The 23,556-nt window shown below is 44.2% G+C and overlaps 2 protein-coding genes across 15 annotated transcripts in view; both read left to right on the top strand.

Annotated features, from left to right (window-relative positions):
* The first annotated feature begins 3,213 nt into the window (after nt 1-3,213).
* Nucleotides 3,214-23,556, top strand: part of LOC310874403 (calcium/calmodulin-dependent protein kinase type II subunit gamma) — a 78,272-nt gene continuing 57,929 nt past the window's right edge. For all 14 annotated transcript variants that reach the window (XM_083787181.1, XM_083787191.1, XM_083787194.1 and 11 more), the window contains exons 1-3: nt 3,214-3,520; nt 9,097-9,191; nt 21,215-21,274. In XM_083787181.1, the coding sequence (XP_083643307.1) occupies nt 3,453-3,520; nt 9,097-9,191; nt 21,215-21,274 (223 nt within the window). In that variant the 5' untranslated portion in view covers nt 3,214-3,452. The remainder of the gene's footprint in view (nt 3,521-9,096; nt 9,192-21,214; nt 21,275-23,556) is intronic.
* Nucleotides 9,368-16,203, top strand: LOC310874071 (cytochrome c oxidase assembly protein COX11, mitochondrial-like; the record flags this gene model as incomplete). Its single annotated transcript, XM_083786746.1, has 3 exons — nt 9,368-9,401; nt 12,021-12,082; nt 15,376-16,203. The coding sequence occupies 3 exons, from the start codon at nt 9,368-9,370 to the stop codon at nt 16,201-16,203; spliced, it is 924 nt and encodes a 307-aa protein (XP_083642872.1).

The following is a 23,556-nucleotide window of genomic DNA, read 5'->3' on the forward strand; positions in this document are numbered from 1 at the left end:
CTGAAAATTTTTTGAGAGACAACAAAGCTGTAATACATTTACTCCATGCAGCCTACTATTTTGCCAAATGTTAGTCTTTAAATATATTGTTCTTATTCATATTCTAGGTAATAGGCCTAACTGTATCTATGTTGTTGTGCTTATGTAAAGGAACTATATATATCTCACAGACATTCTTTGAAAATCGAAAAGACAACAAAAGTGCCGCTCGGCGTTTACAGTTGAAGTGTGCAGGTTGCTGAGAGCAGAACCTGCACTTGAATGGAGAGACTTAGGTATGCATGCATGTGATATCGAGACCCTTTTTTCAATTTAACAAATTCAACGCTGTTTAGCGTTTTTCGTCAACTCTTTCACTCTAGCACCGAAGCTTATTTCGGTGGCCTGCACAGCTGGACACGACGATACTGAGCTCCAGACATAAGAAAAACCCTCCCTAGCAATAAGCACTATAGCAGCATGTTATTTACAACAATGGAGCAACGACGTTGCACTGTGTGTGTGTGTGTGTGTGTGTGTGTGTGTGTGTGTGTGTGTGTGTGTGTGTGTGTGTGTGTGTGTGTGTGCGTGTGCGTGAGAGAGAGTGTCAAAAAACTAGGCCTACTACTGTGCATATAGGACTCATATGGAAATAAGCCATTTAGGCTTTTTGGGGTTATCCTTTTATTTATTTTTATCTTTGTTTTTATTCAAATAATTGGGGTTATCCTTTTATAAAGTATACTTTCTTTGCAAACTGTATTCAATCAATCAAAAATACGGCCCTCAGCCCCTCAAATAATACGTCACGCAGCCAATCTGACCGATATGCCATAAGGAGATCTCTGTATGTCAGTCAATGGCACTTTATGCCCATGTATGGAGATGTCTGTACTGTATATGTGTCAGTCCTTGTCCCTTTTATGCCCATATATGGAGAACTGATGTCATCAGTATATGCCCATTAGCCCATATAATGGACATGCTGATATGCCCATGGAGATCTCTCTTTGTATCAGTCCTTGACTGTCCCTGTATGCCCCAGAGCCATAGAGTATAAGACAGAGTTAAGACATTGAGGGGGCAGAAAACTGAGTGCTCGAGCGCTGTTCATGCAGCCTGTGGAGAGTGACAAGCTGGAGTTGAAATACATTGTTTTCAACAAGTGCGGCGCAAATATCAGACATTTTAGGCATGTGTGCCATGACAACTGTTTTAAATTATTGTACAGTGACAAGTTGACAACTAAAGTCTCTGTAATGTTGATGTTGTACTATATCATTAAAGCTGGGCTGTTGCCTGGCCCTGAGTCCAGTACATTCTGTGAACTTCCGGTCCAGGACATTGTCACTCTTCGCTATGCTCTTCGCCAAAATATCTATGTCGAAGAGCCGCGATTGGACTGGCCACATGAAGTGAACGGAGTTGTCGTAACTCTATCGTGTCTTACTATATCGCGTATGCCCATATGGAGATCCCTGATGTCATCAGTATATTCCCATATATGGGCATTCCCCCTTTTGTACCCATATATGGTGCTGACTGATTTGTGTGCCCTGAAGCAACATACTCCATTTGGGCGTAGCTGCATGGCAACTCCTTATGGCTGAGTCATGGTGACAAGAGGGCAAAGGTCCGGCCACCGGGCAGCCTGCCGGCTGGTCTGGTCCTCCCTCAAGACAATTTGAATATAGGATATGTATACCAATATTCAGGCGATAGATGGATGGATTGATTGAATACTTTATTAAAAACCTCTTGAGCCCTTGCATTGCCCCCGCCGGTGGGGGCAGCGGCTGTCCACCTCTGAACAGCGCTCATCGGGTCAATGGAGACCCAATTGGTCTCCGGTTCCAACTCCGATGTTGCAGATTTTCCCCCTAAACCCCCTGGGGTTTAAGAAGTCATGGTTGTTAACAGTACAGGTAGTGCAGTCCATAGACTGTAAAAAATATGGACAAAGCGTTCTCCGGGTATTGTATTGTAAGTCGCCATCTTTCTAGATCCATTTTAGCCATTGGCTGGCCCAGACAACGAGGCGGGACTTCCCCCCTTCTTCTCTGTTGGTTTTTATTTTGACTCGAGTGGGAGGGGAATCCCGATCATAGACTGTAACGGTAGCCACGCCCCTCAGAACATGCGCAACTTTATGGTCATTTTTTAAATAAATGGGACCATAATTTTCCAAAAAGAATATTATGACATTAGAAATGAGACTTTAAACTAGTGACTGGAAGCAGAAAGTATTCATGACCATGTTTATTAAGGTAATACAGTCTAGGTGAAGTTGGACTTCTATGGGGCTATGGGTTTTTCTGGGTCCAATGACAGCGACAGCGTCCAAATCCCGATTTCCTCAGTGGCTTCACAAAATATCTGCCCCCTGGTGCAGTCAAAGGTTATGCTAAAATAACATTTCTATTGTAGTCCATTGCCAACACATTGTGGAATAATTAATGTGGTTAACTTATGGCTATGGGCAAGAGAATGTTTTGCCAGCAAAGTGAACCTGCTTTTTGTTAACTTTTGCACAACAGAAAAGTTAAGCTTTTGATAATGCTTCACACACTGTTGTCATCATGCTTGACATCACAATGCCAGTGGATTCCTTGCGACAGTTGCGTCAGTACAACTACACTTGCAATTTCCCTGAATTGCACCTTTCTAATATTGTTATTGAGATTGAGAAAAGGTGCTGGGATAGAACTCCCAAAATACACAGCACAGAGTCCGCAGCTTGTAGATGCTATTTTTGACTATTAAAAAAAAAAAAAAAAAAATCCCCAAAATAGGGATGCCAGGTTGAAAGTGGTTAAACTAATAATATATTCTTTTTTTTTGTTTTTTTGAGGGGCACTAGCCCCTCCTACAGTATATTCAGCTATTAGTATAGATTTTACACAAACATTAAATTCCCGTTGACAATGAACGGAGAATTGACATGATATGTGTCAGAGCAAAACGGCTATTTTCGTCCATGTATCTGAGCAAATCGACATGTTACATCATGACGTACGATGATAAGAGCGCCCCGGCCTCACTTCACACGGGTGTGATTTTTTAATTTTGCACCCTGACACCGCCCCCACACAAATCAACAGTTGTCGTGACAACCAACTGAACCAATCATAGCACTGGGCCATCCCTCTTGGCCATGGGATCTAGTGGTAGACTCCTCCTCCCCCACCCCCACTCCTCTCTCCCCTCCCTCCCTCTCTCTGCTGTCAGAGAGAGAGAAAGGTGCTTCAGTCAGTCAGTGTCGGTGTGGTGTTGGTTCTTCTCTCCACCACCAGCGTAGGCTCTCTTTACCCTCCTCCTCCCCCGGATAGGATAGATCCCCCGTCCGCACGGAGAGAGCCAGAGCCGCTGTCCATACCACCACCCTCCTCTTCTCTTCTCCTCTATCCCCGGGGCTCACAGAGAGACAGACACGGCTTCTCCTACTGTCACCGACAGCACCACCACCAACAACCATGGCTACGACCATCGTCACTTCCACCAGGTTCACCGACGAATACCAACTCTACGAGGAGCTCGGAAAGTAAGCAGTAAAAAAAACGAATCGGGGGAGTGTGTGTCGCTTATACTTGCCCCCCCGAATCCGAAAAAGAGCAGACCTTAATACAAGCTAACAACACGTCGCTGTTAGCTTGCACTAGGGTCTGTTATTTTCTTTCACCTAGTCGTTTTTTGTGGGCTTGTCTTCTTGAGTCTTCTCCCCGCAGTAAAAAAACGTTGCTTGGAGGAAAAGCGCTGCTGTGCTTGGGTTGCTTGCTACTAGCTTTACTAGCCTAGCTGGCTGCTAAAAAAACCCGTCGATATGCATTGATAAAGTAAGCTAAAGCTAACTGGCTAAAAGCTATCTCTCCTTCTTATGTGTGGGTAGTATTAGCTAACGGTGGTGTGGTGGTGAGGGTTGAATGTTTGCCTGGCTGTTAACGCCCTGCATTGAATGATGTCCACCTTCACCAGGCTAATTGGTTTGTTATGTGAGAATGGCTTTGTTTTTATGTTAGTAATTTGTCAGGATAGGTTCTATCTCCTCTTTGGAGGAGCTATATAAAAGCCCCCTCTGTGACATTTCGTGCCCTCCTCCTCCTCCCCTCATGTTAGCCTCTCTCTGGTGTGGTACCACCACTTAGACGAAGCTGTCATACACTCCCACCCCCCAAGAAGAACACTTCGTATCTTTATCTTTAATCTTTTGTCGTTAGAACACTTTATGGACGTATTTCAGGCCCTTTAGAGTAAAACATTAATAATAAATAAATAATAAAACCTGAAGGAAACCGTTGGCTCATGACAGTTGTATTAATATTTATTTGTTATAAAAATGCTGTGTGTATGCAATACCGAACACCTCCTCCCCTCCCCGAATCCCCTTTAAGACATTGAGCTCCCATCTTAGTTGTAGACTAGAGGATTAAATCAACCTCTTTAATGTATAGATGACGTTGTTGTAAATACGATGGAATAGCCTGTCTATTATTGTGTAAGCGACGCGTGTATAGCCTGTCAGTAGCTCCCACACACTGTCCTCATGCGTGTGTGTGACACAACCGTGTGTGTGTGTGCGCGCGCGTGCGTGCGTACGTACGTACGCGCGCGTAGGTTTAGACTACTAGAGGCTTTGGTCTGTGCTAGGCCGTTTCTCGCTCTCCCAAGCAGCTGCAGATGATTTTGGTGTGACCGTGTTGAGTAACGTTACCCACAAGATCTATCGATAAGGATATTTAGGCCTTGCCGTGCCATTTATTATCGCTTTTATTTTAGCTTGCAGTATAATAACCTCCTCATCCCCCGCACCCCCCCCCCCCCCCCAGTAGCACACCGCAGCTGGCCTGCCTTGTCGTCACCAGTTATCAATAAATACGTTGTCATCATCGTGATAGTAGCGTTATGCACGCTGCACCGAGGCATTAGCATTATTATAATTATTATTAATTATTATTATTATTAGGGGGGGGGGGGGGCGACGTCTTGTGGTGTGAATAAAGGTATTGTTATACATACATAATATATATATATATTTATTACCGTGATAAAAAAATGGTGCCATCATTAGCATCAGATTTCTTTTCTCTCTCTCTCTTCTATTTGGCCTAGAGAGGTTTTCTTGTATTCTCCTGTTTTGACCAAAGCGACAGCCGCAGGGCAGGGGGGCAGCTTGCTTTGGCCTCCCAACCCCGTGAAACCAACCCCCCTCCCCTTTACTTCTCTTTCCTCTCCACTCTGTGCCCAGTGATTGACAGTAATCAATGCCCAGTGATTGTTCCACGGTGAGCACACCTGGTTTCCATGGTTGTAGCTGTGTAACAACTGTCACATCCACCCCTCCCTCTCCCTCCACCCCCAGTATACCACGGTGGAGCTACTATAATGGGCAGGGCTGCTTTTTCACATCCACTGGCAGCTAGCTGACCACCACCACCACTACTGCGCTGGCCACCGGCACGTTTTCTGCAACCATTTCCATCTTGATTGTGTATTGCGTTCCCCTCATATGACTTTGAAAGCGAGCAGCTTATTTCTGTCACCTGTCACTTTCTTTTAAATAATTGACAGTAAGTGCAGAGTGCTGGGGGAGTGAAATGCAGTTTTGAAGTTGCAGCCCTAGCCTTACATATCACACGATGGCAAAGGCTTCGACTGTACCGTACTAGTAGGTCTAGTGCAGGGGTCTTCAACATTTATTTTTTAGGCCAAGGAGCATCGACCGACCCCCTAAATTTAGTTTAGTTTCGTTTATTTCGATCAATTTAACAGTGTAACATAAATCATTACCTAAAATATTCACATTCTCTTATAGTTGATCGAAAAGGCATAGGCTGAAGCTCAAAGCTTAATGATGCATATCCTTTGTACATCTCTAGCATATTTTTAACTCCCATAATGAATAATCCCCCTATATAATTATAATTTTTTTACATTCACATTCCTTCCATTGTTCGTTAAAATGAGAGAGATGAAGCAGGGACCCCCTCTACATTATCGTATAAAATTGTGTTGCAACTTGCACATAGACGTTTTCATAGATGGCTTCATAGACTTGTTTGACAGCACTGTCAATCTGTCATCATCATTCATCAGCATTCATGTTAATGTGAATTTTCAGACCTTTAACCACTGTCAACTTAGTCTGCTTTTCTCCCCCTCTACACCACCAGACCAAACCTCTTTGCCGAAAATAGCCGATGTACAAGCTCACAACACCTTGCAGCGTGAGGCATTTTGTGTTTTAGAGATGTCGTTCTCATGAATTCATGAGTTCTTAGTCGCCATGACTGATTTCAGTCAGTTGGATTCCATAGAAGCTCAGCATTTCTTCTATGGAAGCATGTTGCACAATGGAAGCCAGCATTTCTACTATGAAAGTATGTTGTGCAATAGAAACCAGCACAACGAGCATGTTGTGCAGTGAAAATAGGCTATTTTCGGTTATTATTTTAAGATGATAGCATTTGAAGTGGTCAAACTAGCAATATGTTCAGTAGCATGTTCCATAAAACCCTAATGGTCTCTGTTATTTCATAAATAACCAAGCCTCAATCTGTGATTTCTTCACCTGTTTCGCAGTATGTAGAACAGCAGGAAAAATATGACTAAAACATCATGAAACAAATCAAATTGTGTTAATTGTTTAGGAAACGACACTACTGTGGGGTGCTCCTATCACACTGTTTCACTAGTGTGGGGGGGATCCTATCACACTGTTTCACTAGTGTGGGTGGCTCCTATCACACTGTTTCACTAGTGTGGGAGGCTCCTATCAACACTGTTTCACTAGTGTGGGAGGCTCCTATCAACACTGTTTCACTAGTGGGAGGCAATATCAACACTGTTTCACTAGTGTGGGAGGCTCCTATCACACTGTTTCACTAGTGTGGGGGGCTCCTATAACACTGTTTCACTAGTGTGGGAGGCTCCTATCACACTGTTTCACTAGTGTGGGAGGCTCCTATCACACTGTTTCACTAGTGTGGGAGGCTCCTATCAACACTGTTTCACTAGTGTGGGAGGCTCCTATCACACTGTTTCACTAGTGTGGGAGGCTCCTATCAACACTGTTTCACTAGTGTGGGAGGCTCCTATCACACTGTTTCACTAGTGTGTGTGGGGGGGGGGGGCTCCTATCACACTGTTTCACTAGTGTGGGGGGCTCCTATCACACTGTTTCACTAGTGTGGGGGGGCTCCTATCACACTGTTTCACTAGTGTGGGGGGCTCCTATCGACACTGTTTCAGTGTTTCACAAATCGCACATTAGGACTTGTCCATACAACATTTTTCAGTCGTGATATTTTATTTTGCTTTAATCCATGGATTAAAGCAAAAGCAATTCAGGGGACCACCAGTGGTCCTTGAGTGGGTTCGAGATGGTCCCGAGCTAAATGATGGAGAGTTGGTAATTTTTGAGAGAGTAAGATGAAACCAAATAAACCCTTACAGGTCCATTTGGTTTCATTTAACGCTTGCAAGAGTTAATTATTGTTAAACATCCGCATTACTTAATTTACAAGAAGTTTACACAATTAGAGAATGTAGAAGAATTGTTATTTTGATCAATGTTTGCCTGTTATCTCTTCTAATGGTACCAGTGACATCAATACAGTATGGAATTGTGGACAAAATCTTATCCAACGACAACAACATATTCTAAGTCTTGGGTCTGAGAGGCTAAATCTCATCAAATGGTAGTCTGTGGGCTCAAATCAAATGCCTAATTTATAATGGACCTTGACATGAAAAAGGTTGAAAACCATTATAAACCATAGAGGCTCCAGCAGGAACTGAACCTGTGAACCTTTCCAGTCGGTGCCTTTAACCACCGTCCAGGACACTCTGCTACTTCTAAGTATCTCTGACTGAATTGTTGAATAATCTTCTGCCCCGGCTGCTGACTAATGTCTGTGCTGACCTTTCTTTCTATGTGCATGTATAAAACTGTCCAGACACATAACTGAATATCATTATACCGTTACATTTCAATCTCTGTGTGATGCACTCGTTAAGATAAACAATCACCGCAAATTCGCAATACATAATGGACTGTATGGCACAGCCAAGAGCTTCTGGTGCCTGCATTTCCTGGTGAAGATTTGGTGAAAGACTTTAAGATCGAGAAAGATGATGCCATTGACCATATCATACACTGGCCATTCTACTCTCTTACATCGGGTGGTGGTGGCTCAGGGGTAGAGTGGCTGGATGGTAACCGCAATGTCGCCAGTTCGAACCCGGGCTCCCCCAGAGTTGGTGTCGAAGTGTCCTTGAGCAAGACACTGAATCCCTAATTGCTCCTGATGTGCTGGTTGGTGCCTTGCATGGTTATGCACAATCTTGCATGGTAATGCACAATCTCTGTAAAGCACCTTGGATAAAGGCGCTATATAAATGCACAATTCTTTACATATATATTATATATACCCATTTAGACCTACGTTTTCTGAAAAACGAAATGTACAAAAAAATTTAGGTTATATAGTGTACTGTACACAGCAACAACAACCCCGGGTTCCTGGATTGAAGGTATAGTTAGTTATAGGGGGTTCCTGGTCTAAATGGGGTAAGACCTGAGGCCAATTCTATGGATGCCTTGTATATCAGTAGTTGTTCTCACAACAATCTTGTACTTTAAAAAATAGCAGATGTACAAGCTCACAACGTGGCACGAAATGCCACGCTGTGAGCTTGTACTGTATATCTGCTATTTTTTTATTAGCCAAAATGACACGGATGCTTTCCTTTTTTGAATGAGTGAAGTATGGTATAAGCCAAGGGCAAAATGGCCACCATTGATAATATATTCAACGTAGGTATTTTTGAGGTAAAATGAATGTGTCATATTGGGTAATATTAGCCCATATTGGGCCTGATTATGCTTCCACAGAGAAGCACGTGAACATCTGCTAAGTAATCTAAAAACTGATTTTGAGACAACTTGAGAAGAATCTACAGCTGTGTGGACACTGCGGCTAATAATAGTAATAACCATTGCCGTCAAAGGTTGTATTAAGTCTGCGATCACAAGGTGCTGATGCTGCCATGTGCATAATGATACAGTCATGTGTGCAAGTTGCAACTGATTTCCTTGGTTCTATTGTCTCTTCTCCTTAGGGGAGCTTTTTCGGTGGTGCGCCGATGTGTCAAGAAGTCCTCTGGACAGGAGTATGCCGCAAAAATAATCAACACTAAGAAGCTGTCCGCTAGAGGTAACATGTACTGCACACTCAAGATCCCACTCATCCCACTCCCACTCATTCATTTTGTTTAGTTTGTGTATTGGAGTGCATGCATTTGAACTGGAAAGTTCAAAATGCATGCCGACCATCACGTCAGTTGGGGAATATTCTTCTCAGAGAGTCACTTGATGACTTCTCTCATAAACATGGCACTGAGCAGGCTAACGTTCTTCCTCTGGAGTATCATTACGCTGTAGGGGTGTATCGATATATAGTAACTGTATTGAAATATCGATTTTAATTGAAAAAATCGTAAACGGCAATATTGTATTGTATCGTTTGACTTTGTATCGGATTGTTTTGCAATGTAAATAATCAATGTAATCAATACCAAGTACTTGCATTGTATTTAGCAATTTTAAGAAGAAAAAGTTGCATTTAATTACTTTTCCATTCCATCCTATTTTACATTTTGAAAGTGAGTGGGCTCGTGCCCCAAATTTCCAATGCCACCCTCATCAGTGTCCCCCACGTTGCGTGGCTGTGGCTCAGGAGGTAAAGGAGGTCGTCTAATGATCCATGGGGTTGGCGGCTGCACATGTCAGTGTCCTTGGGAAAGACACTGAACCATACATTGCCTCCAATGAGTCGGTCGGTGCTAGCTTGGAGAGAGAAAGAGAGAGAGAGATACTTTGTATTCTGTATTACTTTATGGACAAAATATCAAATTGTATACACTCCTTATTCCAGTGCAAATTATAGAAGTTAAATGGATCAATGTAGAGACGTTGGCTTCAGCAGGACATTCCTTACAGCAGTACAGTATAGTGCAGTGCAGCAGAGTACAGAGTAGTACACAAAGTACAGTACTGAGCACAATACAGTTGTACAGAACAGAGTACAGTACACAGTAGTACAGCACAAAGTACAGTACAGTGTGGTACACAAAGTACAGTACAGAGTACATTACAGAGCACAGTACAGTAGTACAGAGTACAGCACAGAGATCACACGCCGCCCTCCATGCAGTGCAATGCATTGTGGGTTACAGGTGCATGATGGGAAGCCTAGTTTATTAGTAGTATTAATATTATTATTTATTTATTTCAGATAAATTGTGTGTCTCATTCAGATTGCACTTCGTATAAGTTTCACACGTATTTAATGTTATCGATTTCAAATCATTGAATCGTATCGTATCGCCATAATGAACCAATATCGTCTATGTATTGTCAACCATTGTATTGTGATTCTTATCGTATCGCTGTTAAAATGTATCATTACACCCCTACGCTACAGCCTCCACCTCCCAACCCGTACAAAAACCGATACAAAGATTTTTGTAGGAGGGGCACAGGGATCAAATCTTTAGAGAATTGAGGGAGAAGAGTGTGTGTGTGTGTGTGTGTGTGCGCGTGTGCGCGTGCGCATGCAAAAAGTGACATATTTATTACATGTCATCTTCTGCAGGGGGCAGGGTCATTGGGGGGTTAGTGTGCCGGAACCCTCCCCTGCATCCTTAATATAAGTGTACATTTTAGGGAAAAAAAAACATTTTTCCTCTGTTCTTGTACCTTCCCCTGGGCACACAGCACACCCCTCGCCTTCTCTCTCTCTCTCTCTCTCTCTCTCTCTCTCTCCCCCTAGTACCACACATCTGCCCCCTCCTGTTCCTTTCTTCTGCAGACTGTCTTCTCTCCTTCGCTCGCCTGCCCCGTCTCCGTCTTCCCCCTCACTTTCTCTCTCTCTCTCTCTCTCTCTCCCTCTCTCTCTGTTTCTCAGACAGCGTAGGTTTGTGTACGAGCGTCTTCCCCTCTTTCTCTCTCCGTCTCTCTGTTGAGGGGGATTGGCCAGTATTGAGGGTAATCCACTTATACTAAATGTATCTCATCAGGGCCTAAAACCCCAAGGATTCCATAGGCGCCTCCCTGTTGTTGTCTGTGCCTGTTGGCACTTTGTGTGTGTGTGTGTGTGTGTGTTTGTATCGCGTGTGAGGCCATTTTGGGCGCCCAGTGTGTCAGGGACTAACGACGGTAATGCAGCATGTCTCTATTGTGCGGCATCCGCGCATGTTGTAATACTGTCATTGTTCTAGCCCCGACATCCAGTGTCGACCCAGGGCAGCTCCCTGGTATTAATATCTCGGTGCGCGCGAGAGAGGCAGATAAAAGTAAGGGCTCAGCAGAAATCTTTTTGGCTCTTTACAGAGGCAGGGACTACAATATAGGCCTGCATGCTCAGCGTGTGTGTGGCTTACTCCAACTGGCCTGGTTCAAGCGTGTGTGTGTGTGTGTGTGTGTGTGTGTGTGTGTGTGTGTGTGTGTGTGTGTGTGCGCGCGCGTGCGTGCCAGGGGAGAATAAAGCAGGCCAGGAGAGGGGGAGTTTGAACAGCGTTGGCTTTGCAGTGAGCCCAGTGACACCTCACACTAGCGGTGAAGAGACAGAATGCGAGAGAGAGGGAGAGATGTGATGATGGAGAACAATTAAAGATCATTTTGAGTCGAGGGAGGAGGAGCTACTGTGGGAGGCCACTCACTCTACAGATACGAAATAGCAGACCTACAAGCTCGTAGCGCGCAGCTTGTAGATCTGCTATTTCGTATAGCACTATGAAATCCTGTGTTTTTTTTATTTGTTTATATTTGTGCACACACACTCTGAGATAAATGAACGCTCAAGATTTCACTGTGTGTGTGTGTGTGTAGTGTACTACTACTATACACAAACCGCACCATCCGTGCAACACTGCACACTTGCACAGTCACCAAGGCAGGCGGCCCGCTGCGCAAGCAGGCAGCGTGCCCGGTAGGATTTGGTGTTTTTTTTCTCCCTCGTGTGTTTTGTTTTTTAACGTGACAGTCGGGGGCCAGCAGTGTGAGCTCACAGCTCACAGCCTGGCGGGTAAGTCTCTCAAAGCTCCAGTAAACACCACAGTAATCTGAGCACAGAGAGACAGAGGGATGTAGGTGCATGGTTAGCTAAGGGCTAGCCCTGTCTTAGCCACTTAAGCCCTATATGCTTCGGTGACAGGGGTCCCCAGGGCTCTATACTAGGCCCCCTCCTACCCACCCACCCACCCCCCTACACGCATTGTGTGTGAGCTTGTTGATTGGCTATTTTTTCCAAATGTTCTCCACAGAATAAGGACACTAGTGGTTAGTATCCATCCAGGAAGGCTTGGCTAGTTACGCACACATACGCGGATTACGTGCACACACACGCACGCACACAGACACTTCTCACCCAGTGTGGTTAAAAAGGTGGCTGATAGGGGCATTTAATTATACTATTCACGCCATAAAGTTTGATGTGTTTTACGTTTAAGCTGATATGAAAACCGCCTCAAAGTGTCTGGGTGCCACTTCCATGTGTCTGTGTGATGCATGACGCGTGCACGCACGCAAGTGTTCCATGCATTCCTCCCCCCTACACTGATGTAAGAGAAGGCTGTAGGCCCGCCCCCTGGCAAAGCAGATGGCCAATTAGAGAACAGCAGGAAGTGCCAGTAATTACCCGCCAGCTCTCTCTTTCCCATCCTCTACTTCCACACACGTGCAAGCACGCACATGCGTGTACATTTTTACACACACACACACACACACACACACACACACACACAACAAATAAGGAGATTGAATGAATTAGTGAGTGCTGCAGTGACACTGCACCATGGTAGACGGACACGCGTGCACACACACACACACACACACGCACACACATCCGCGCACACACAGGGGAGCTGTGATCCTCTTCTAGCAAATGGACATTCGATGTAATCCTCCCTCTCTCGCTCTGTCTGTCTGTCTCTCTCTCTCTCTCTGTCTGTTGCTGCTTGTACTCACTCTCTCCTCCTGCGTCACTAGTGTAATTAGAAGGAGGTTGATGTCTCTCTCTCTCTCTCTCTCTCTCTCTCTCTCTCTCTCTCAGATTAGGGAAATCTATACCTGGCAGGGAGAGAGACAGACTTGACAGCTGAGGCGGGGCCTAAGAACACCTGGGTTCCCTTAGAGAAGAGCAGGCAGCTTTGTCTTGGTGTCACCACCTTTAGCCAGTTAACAAAGTGAGGGAGAGGGAGAGAGAGAGAGAGAAAAAAGAGGGAAAAACTAAAAATCTTGCAAGGATGCAGAGCAGGATGAGTTTTGAGTGCGATGATGATGAGGAATATCGTTGCTGTCGGGTAGAAAACCCTGTGTTTTGTTTTATACGATCAAGCACAGCGTCACGCGAAATCATCAAAAGTAGCAGATCTGCAAGCTAGAAATGCGGCTCCAATCGACACATATTGAGCCATACAACTGAAAAATGTAATACAAATCTAATCTTCTGGCGGTCCCTGGCACAAACCATTTTCAGATGAGGGCCTGCGGCCTGTTATATATGGCCTTGACACAAAATAGTTTGAGAACCGCTGGTCTAGGACTCTCCAAAATTGGGATCGGCAACGGGACCCAAATATCTGGCATCGGTTCGGCTCTGATGACCATGACGACGATGAGGAGAATCACACCTGCAATGTCTTTCGTGCATTTGTAGAAATGCGATTGCAATTAATTACTTCTTGGGCTGCATTTCGATTGCTCACTAACGGTCATTGTGTGTAATTAATCTCAAAGATAGCCTGCCCGCCCGGGCCGTCCCGCCCGGACACTCATTTGCAAATCTTAAAATGAGACAAGAGTCTTTGTCCCGGTGTGCCGCTGCTCTTGCATCAGAGCCACGAGCTGCGACGTGGGACTCGGCTCGTCCGATAAGCAAACGACAAGCGCAGACACGCGCGCAAACACAACGTCCTCCTGACTCATGACTGCCGGTGTCGTCACCCCACGTGACCTCTGACCCCACCTACGGGGCTGTCACCAGCCAGGGGGGCGGTCGGTGAATGATGAGTCACATGACTCAACACACCCACGACATGCCACATCACATGTGAGCGAGCACACACCCAGGCTTGCATGAGACGCTCGTTGCTGTCGGGGCAGAGACCTTGTATCTCCACAATAAGACCTGAGGCCGATTCTACAAAGGCTCTAAATCACACATTCTCGAGATGAAAATAAATAAAATAGCAGATGTAACAAGCAAGCTCGCAGTGTGGCATGAAGTGTACATCTGCTATTTTTGAATAGCCAACGCTAAAATCTAAAACAACACGGATGCTTTCCCATTTTTTTTTTTTATATTATTATTGGAGATTTACAATTGTGTGTTTACACACAAGCACAATCCAAAAATAGAAATAAACTAGAACTGCACTCTGTCGAGTGCATACTTGCTTGTTGCACACTAGTAGGCCATAAATGGCCAACTAGTGCGCAAGCAGAGCGCGCAAGTCCTTTCGACCGCTGTAAACTGTCAAATCTCAGTATCTCTGTGAAGGAACGTTTGAAATTTTTACTTTATGCATATAAACACCTAGTATTATTAAGTATGATTCAAGTTTCTATCTATATAAGTTTGGGTGAAGAGCTAGTCATACATATACACACCACGTACTCTGGTCCCAGCAGATCAGGCACAACTTGCTATTTTATTTTTACTGATTATGTATAGTATACGTATGACTAGCTCTAAATGATGACGTAAGAGATATGGTCATTTGTGGTCGTTTGGTCCCAGCAAAGCAGGCATATACTATATATATAGTATATAGGCATATACTATATACGTATACATATATACTGTAGTGTCCAAGCCCTATGCTTGAACACTGGTTAACTGATGGCAAGGAGGTTGTTCAGACGTGTGATCAAATGAACTGAAGTCAAAACGTTGTCCGTTGTTGAGTTAATACAATATATTTATTTACGCCGTTGTCCTATACTTCAGCACAATAAATACAATAAATAAACGGTCAAACGCTACACAATACACATACTCAGACAACAGCTCCAAGAGCACAGTTGAAAACTGTGTGCCTCTGCCAATCAGCAACACCTGTGCTCAATCAGGGACCAGGCTTAAATACCCTGGGTAATCATGGCAACCCTGGCCTCGCCCATGCCCATGCCCTGCTGTGATGTCATCAATACATACATATACACACACCATTAAAATCACTTAAATCAGTCATCATATGGCAGCTGTGTAGAAGCCATCCTCACTGTTTAGTATGTCTATTGTTGTACGGGTTACGGCGGCTGTGAGCAGACGGAACTGTCATTGGCGGAACCACTGTGAGTGTCCAGCGGTCTAACCCCGCGTGTGGCGGACATAGAACGGCCTGTGGCGGCAGCCATGCTGCTGCTGCTGCCCGCCCTCGCCCGCCGGTCCCTCCTCTTCTGTCCCGGGAGCCCTGCGGTGCCGCTGCGGTGCCTCCGGTCGTCCCTCCTCCTCCGCTGTGAGGGCGCCAGGGCCAGCCACGGTCAGCGGCGGCGGAGGCCACAACAACCGGAGCACTCCCTCCTGTCCGCGCCAAGACCGAGGCGCCAAGACCGGCCGCAAGAAGCAGCAGACCAGGAGCCAGGAGGAGGAGTGGAAGGCCAGGAACAAGACGGTGCTGACGTACATCGCGGCGGTCGGCCTGTGGATGATCGGCCTGTCCTACGCTGCCGTCCCGCTCTACAGGTTATACTGCCAGGCGGCAGGTCTGGGAGGGGCGGCGGTGGCGGGTCACGATGCAGACCAGGTGGAGACCATGACGCCCGTTAAGGAGCGGGTCATCAAGATCACCTTCAACGCAGACACACACGCCAGCATGCAGTGGAACTTCAGACCCCAGCAGACGGAGATCTACGTGGTCCCAGGGGAGACGGCGCTGGCCTTCTACAGAGCCAAGAACCCAACAGATAAGCCCGTCATCGGCATCTCGACCTACAACGTGGTTCCCTTCGATGCTGGACAGTACTTCAACAAGATCCAGTGCTTCTGCTTCGAGGAGCAGCGTCTCAACCCCCAGGAGGAGGTGGACATGCCCGTTTTCTTCTACATCGACCCGGAGTTCGACGAGGACCCGCGCATGGCGCGCGTCGACACCATCACCCTCTCCTACACCTTCTTCGAGGCCAAGGAGGGCCAGCAGCTGCCCCTGCCCGGGTACAGCTGATGACAGACAGAACAGAGATCATGCCATAACAAGGAAGAGAAGATGTGCCATTTGATGTTTATGCAAGAAAACAGCAAATCTGTGCCTGGTTTGCTGGGACCAAATGACCACAAATGACCATATTTCTTATGTCATCATTAAGAGCTAGTCATACATATACACACCACGTACTCTGGTCCCAGCAGATCAGGCACAATTTGCTATTTTATTTTTACTGATTATGTATATAGTATACGTATGACTAGCCCTAAATGATGACGTAAGAAATATGGTCATTTGTGGTCATTTGGTCCCAGCAAAACAGGCACAGATTTGATGTTTTTCTGCATAAACATCGAATGGCGGGACAGCTGTCACGGCGGAAGAGACCGGGCGAAAACATTACTTGCGCGCTCTGCTTGCGCAAGTAAAGACACACAAAAAAATTCAAAGCAAACCTCTTCTTATTTCTTTCTTATTGCTTCACAACTGTCCTTTCTTAAATTATACAATAACCATTTTCCCCTCGCTTTCCCAGAATGGGTTAAACTTTCGGACGCTTTTCCTCGTCAATGAATGTCCGCCTCCGTCACGCTACGCTGCGGTTTCACAGAAAAGTGGCAACAATAGCCGATCTACAAGCTCGCAGTCATGTTGCGTCGCGGTGTGAGCAGTCGATGTGCTGTTTTTGAGTTTTATATAATTATTGAACCAATGCCGAATTTTAATAACGGCTTGTGACCAAATAATTACAACATTGAATCCACTGGAAGACATTTTTTAAATGTCCTTAAAAGTAACTGTTTTGTACATTCAAGGTTTCCACCCGACAGTGACCATAGTTTGGATATACGATAGTTATATCCTGAAACAAGGCTTTGGATAGGATGTCTTTTTTTCATTGTGTGCATTTGTGTGTTGACTGTTCTCGCTGGCATTCTGTGTGTGTTTCCTTACTTACGCACTAGAAATGCCAGCACTGCAATGTTCTACCACTGGGCCTCAGACTAACCCATTTTTGCACGCACGCACGCACGCAACACACACACACACACACACACACACACACACACACACACACACACACACACGCCTCTTGCATAACACAGCCACACAGTAATTTGCAGATGAATTTTTGCATGACCCTGACTAAAACAGACGCTTGTTGTTGTGGTCATTGGTGCTTTGCTTAAAGTGACAAGATTCACACTCGTACAGTAACTGTAATGTTTCAGTGCCCGACAGTCGGGCAGAAACCTTGTATCTCCATATTTCAGCTGTTTTATTTTTGTTTTTTCTCCCCATAATTCAATGCCCTACTTTGTCATAAGAGTCTCATGCAAAAGTAGTGAAAAAAGCAAGATCTACAAGCTCACATGGGCGTTGTGAGCTTGTAGATCTGCTGTTCTCACTATTATAAAACAATATATTATATTATTAAAAAAGGACCAGTTTTGGACATGCAAGGTTGGTTTCCACCAGACAGCAACGGCGGGCAGCATCCTTGTGTTTTTCAAAATCATCTACGGCCCGGCCCCTTCAATTCTTTGTCTTAATGTTTATTCTTATGTTTGTCGGCATCACAAATACACAGGGCAAAGGGCCGGGTTTGGTATAAATCAATGGCTGCCAAAATAGTATGTTGCTGATATATATTGTTAGATTCACCACTAGTTTCAGTGAGCTTTGCAGAAGCCTGTTTTTTATATATATAAAAGTGTAATTGATCAATCATGAAACGTAACTGTATAATACCATCATACACTACCACTTATCGATACTTGGAAGTGACTAAATTGAACAAACAAATGTATGGTAATGTAATTTCACAAGCAAACACAGTTATCACATTGCTGTAGCATTGACTGACATTAAAAATAAGACCTGTCTGAAGTGAGTGGTGCTGTGCTGTGCTGTGCTGTGCTGTACAAGCCCTCCTCCCTGGCCTGTGTGAGTCGGTCTGTGTGTTAGGCTGTGCAACAGTGACACTTGGTGGTGAACAAACGCTATAACGATATTTTCGTGATCAGACACAGCCAGGGACACAGGGACAGACCTTAGAGTATATATGAATAGAGAAGGCACCCAGAGGAAACCCTGAGGCGAAATGGACATAGTGGCCGAATTTGTCATTGCAGCTCGAGCCAGCGCTGCTCCGTTGACTATCATTGCGCACGTTCATGTGTTTGAGGCCATGACACGTGAACGAATGTTTCATACGTGAACGCGCACAAACGGCACAATGATAGTCAACGGCAGCGTGTTCATGTGTTTGAGGCAAATCCATCCCAGAATGCACTCTGTTCCTACCAGGAAGGAGGAGTGAAATCGCCTCATGCGCTTTTGAGCAACTTAATGCAAGTGGATGGGAGGAGAACTCGGGTGTCTTCTCTATTCATATATACTCTATGGGACAGACCCAGGGAGACACACATAGCTGTCTATATAGGAGTGGTTGCATCACTCAAAAAGTAAACCTAGTCTCACTTTTCTAGCCGCTCACAGATCTCCACCTAATACCAATTCCATCTGTGTGTGGACTTTTCACAATTATCACCTAATCACCTAATCATCAATTATTTTAGGTAATTGCATTAGTTTGCATAATAATGGTTTACATGTTGAAAAATGTTCATATACATTTTCCAAAACATGGCAGATCTACAAACTTACAACGTGTCACTTCCTGACATGTTGTAAGCTTGTAGATCAGCTATTTCTACTATCAGCTAAACAGAAATTAGGTTTTTATTCATATTGTTACAATGTGCAATTTAAATGCCAAAAACACAATTAAATTGTTGGTCGCAATTATTTCTAGTAAAATGTCATAATCGTGACAGCCCTATCTGTGTGTGGACTTCTGAATGCGAGGTTGTCGCTAGAATGAGAGCAGCCGCTAACAAACCTACGCCCACTGCTTTGGAACCCAATGCTGTCATACTGACCCGATATGAAGGACTACCCTAATGGATAATTGGATGGATATGTAACTGAGTTTGACCAGACGGCTCTGCTGCAATGACCATTCTGACCAGGCTTTTTAGAATGCTGATTCTGTTGAGTAGTTCTCTTCTCAACCTTTTCTGGATCAGGGCCCACTTGAAGAAACCACTCGAAATGGGTGGCTGACTGGGCTGAATGCATTTTCAGAGCATTTTTGTTTGTTTTGTACATTTTTTGAAGATATTTTTGGGAGCTTTTCTGTCTTATTTGATGTGTTTAGTGGAGATTGACAGGAAACGGGGAAAGGGTTGTGCAGTGACATGCAGCAAAGCTCTGCCAGGCTTGGAAATTGAACCCGAGACTTGCTGTCAGGCTACTTGTACATCAGAGGTCGGGAACTAATTCTGACCTCGGGCCAATTTCTTCCCAGGGCCTGGACTGCGGCAACGTCAATTTAGAGGAATATCTCAATTTAAATATAACTAAAGACTGTTTTCACCTCCATGCCATCTGCTCTCCCTGCATCGTCGGCATCCTTGTGCTCTCTCTTTGCTGTAATCTGAATAGTGATTGGCTGGCATGGGGCGGCTATTGTTGGTTGGCACAGTTGGGTCACCACCACCACACACCCAGAGAGGCAGAGAATGGATCAGAATAATCCAGCTGCGCATATGTGGCATAATCAACTGTAGTGTAGACGAGATGTTTTTCAACTCAGGTTGGAAACTATTTGGACATTATAGCCATAATGGTGTATATGTGGGACTGTCAGTCAGTGCAATATTAGAAAAAACAACTGTGTGTGTGGGGCCATCCGGCGGCGGCGTCTTATTGTCACACACACACACACACACACACACACACACACACACACACACACACACACACACACACACACACACACACACACACACACACACACACACACACACACACACACACAGTTTACATTGTGATCAATAAAACTGTGATCAATAAAACCTAAGTGTTTTGCCAATTATTTCGGGCCCCACTTGTGATACCCTCGCGGCCAGAAAGTGGTCCCCGGCCCACAGATTGAGAATCTCTGTTAGTCTAACAGAAAAATCATTCTAAAGCAGCCTGTTCTGTTCAGAATGGCCATTACAGAGCCATCCAGTCACAGAATGGGCATTACAAAACCGCTCCCACTCTAACAGCCTTTTATGATTCCTGATTGTGATTATATCATGACTGACATATGGGCCCAATTGTTGAACATGTATTCATTAAATTACGTTGGCTTAAGTAATGTATTAAATATAACATTCAAAGACATGAAGGGTTAGTTATATAATAATTTGTCGGCTATCGACAGTACCCTCATCGTAAATGGCGTCACTGTCCAAAAGCGTAACTGTTCAGGAGAAAAGCAACAAAAAAGAACTTGTGTTCCAGTGCAGTTATTTAGTCACAAGCTCTTGTTAATACTTTTCATTGGTTCAATATTATAAAACTCGGACAGAATAAACCACTTTTTACTTTCCAAAGTTTGACAAAGGGTAGCTGATCTACAAGCTCTGAGCTCGGAACATTATGACAATAGTCTTCCTCAGGGATTAACGGAGCTAAATGCACACATCACTTATATAAGAGAATGGGAAACAGCCATACAGGTGAACTCCACCTCTCTTCTTCCCTTTCTTTGTTTTCTTGGAAAAAAATAACACGATGGGAACTATGCACAAAAACAAATTTCACCAACTTTTTTACTTGTAAAACTGTGATGTGATCAGATTATTCTTTTTATACAACTAGTAACAAACGGTAAACAACTGCGTGTGTTGCACTGGTTTCAACGGCACGGGCGCCATCTTGATGTGTAATAGAATTACATGTTAAAAAGTCTAGACCTCCAATATAATACAACCCTGTTTTTTGGAAGAAAATGTCTTTATATTCGGCACAATACGGTATATAACAACGAAGTAGGACATTATTTAATTTACGAAAAATGGAATTGAAATCTGGGGATGAGGGGTTTCCGCCCCGACAGCAACGATACGATACGCAGTATGAAATATCTTTCATAACCAGCCTTTAATATTTTGCTTCTTGTCTCCCTCAGACCATCAGAAGCTGGAGAGAGAAGCGCGGATCTGCCGTTTGCTGAAGCACTCCAACATCGGTGAGTGTGTGTGTGTGTGTGTGTGTGCGCTCACTCGTGCGCAATTGTACACGTCCAGTGTGCGTTACATGCAAGGTATCCTATCCAAGGATAGAAAAATAGGAAAAGTCCTGGACGGTGAGGTAATTCTGATATCTCCATGCTTTCCAAAGCCATTTTAGGGTAGCGGTATAGTATATTAGGTATTAGGTATGCAGTGGTGAGGTCTAAGGTTAAGCCTCTTCACACAAGGTGTGTGTGTGTGTCCTCTCAGTCCATGTAGGGTAAGGTTCTTAAGCAAAGAGTGCACCAAGAATCAGTTATTAGTGGCTGAGAAACTGGCTGAGTTGTATTATCAGTATCAGAGAGAATCTGTCAAAGCCTGATAAGCTATTTGGAGCTGCCTGCCTGTGTGAGAAATTCACCCACTTTAACAAAGCGGTTCTATATGGCCCCTAGAAAGGTCTTTCACTTGTTGGTTCTGTCTTTGTGAAGAACCATGTGCCGCGGTTTACATCTCGCACCTTTATGTTGGTAGGAGTGTGAATTCCGCTATTTCTCATCCAGTGGGCTATTAGACGGACCATGGCATAATTAATTAAGTGTGGTACAAAGGAAAATGTTAAAAAATGTAATATGTATACGTATATTAAATTGTATCAAAAGTATGTTTAATGTTTCATCAAAAGTATTTTTTATATTTCATAAGCACATCAAAGTTAAGAATAGTTTTTTCTTAACTAATGGGTGTAGTGGGGGGGGGGAAGCTTGAAATTAAATATTGACTGTTAAGGGCTTGATTTTACTTGAAATAGACTCAAAATAGCTCATCTACACAGGACTCGCTGGTGTGTGACACCAGCCTACAAACATCTGGCTTCAGCATCATTAATGTAAATACATAAAACTGTATTATGCCTTCCTAAAATATACAGTAGAACATACTGTATTGTATTGTATTACTCCCTCGGTTGAAACAAAGTAACAAATGGGATTGAACCTTGGCATGCTAACTCATGGCGCCAGTGTATATAATTTATAAAGCACCTTGCAACAGCTGTTTATCTCTCACACTTTTATGGATTCCATCCATGATGTGTGTTATTTCTTAACCACTTAAGCCCCATTTTATGCTTTGTTATACAACGGTACAACGTTTTGCTGCTGTAAGCTTGCAGATTGGCAAATGTTATTATTATTTAATTTTATTATTTTTGGACTAAGTTGTCGGTGGAAACTTGGAAAGTGGTTAAAGTACCTACGTACTAACTATCTTGGGAAAATGAAGTTGTCAATATTGATTATGATCACTATTTTGATTATGTTTAAAAAGTCTCAGTCAGGACGGTGTCAACAGTAGAAAAAGCAACAGCAGGTGCATCATTAATTTGTTTACAGTACGACAAAATAGGAGGTTGATGCAGTCCAGTGGTTCAGCCCTGGTCTGCTGCTGGTTGTCTACGGCTACGCCAGTTCTCAACCTTTTTAGGCCGTGACCCTGTAACGGCGAGCTGTTTATTATTGTTATTTGTTGGTGTTATTTTCTGATTATGGTTCGTTAAATATGTATATGTACTTATTCTTATTTCCATATATATATTTACGTTAGCCATTAGTTCGCTCCTGACAGTTGTGGAGCTATAAGCTTGTATATAAGAACTGTCAGCAGCAGCGTTGTTTACGCTGTGCCATAGCGGCCAGTGTTGCTGCTATGTTACTGTTTCTGTTTTCTCAAGTAAAGAGGAAGAGTGTCCCTTCTCGCTCGCCATCTCTCGCGAGAACTGGTGGAAACCGTGTGAGGTCTTGATGACTTGATCCCTCCTCATTGGCTAGACCGGTCATGTGACGGCTCGTTGGCCATGAGCCACAAGAAATCATATTTGAACTGGGGACCCCCCACCCGACAAGCACTTGTCGGGTGGGGGGACCCACTTGTCCTGACTCACTTCCACAGATATATATTTTTGAAAATGGCAGATCTACAAGCTCACAGTGCCTCTCGTTTCAAGGCGCTGTGAGCTTGTAGATTGGCAATTTTCCAGACTTTCCAGTTTCACAATGTTTGCATCTTTCTTATATTATTTGACAGTTTGTTTGACCTTTTTTTTTTTAACATAGTTTACTGATTATTTTTGACTAGACCTGTGCCCGACGGCCACCAGCCTAACGATGCAAGTTGAGAAGGAGAACCTAGTATGCAATGTCTGTTGTCATAGCACCCGTTTTAACTGTCTGTCTGTGTCCCTTTTGTCTCCATATATGGAGATCTATCTCCATATGTATCTGTCTGTCTGCCTGTGTCT

Source organism: Protomyctophum parallelum (assembly GCF_964188405.1).
Source record: "Protomyctophum parallelum genome assembly, chromosome: 17".
NCBI lineage: Eukaryota > Metazoa > Chordata > Actinopteri > Myctophiformes > Myctophidae > Protomyctophum > Protomyctophum parallelum.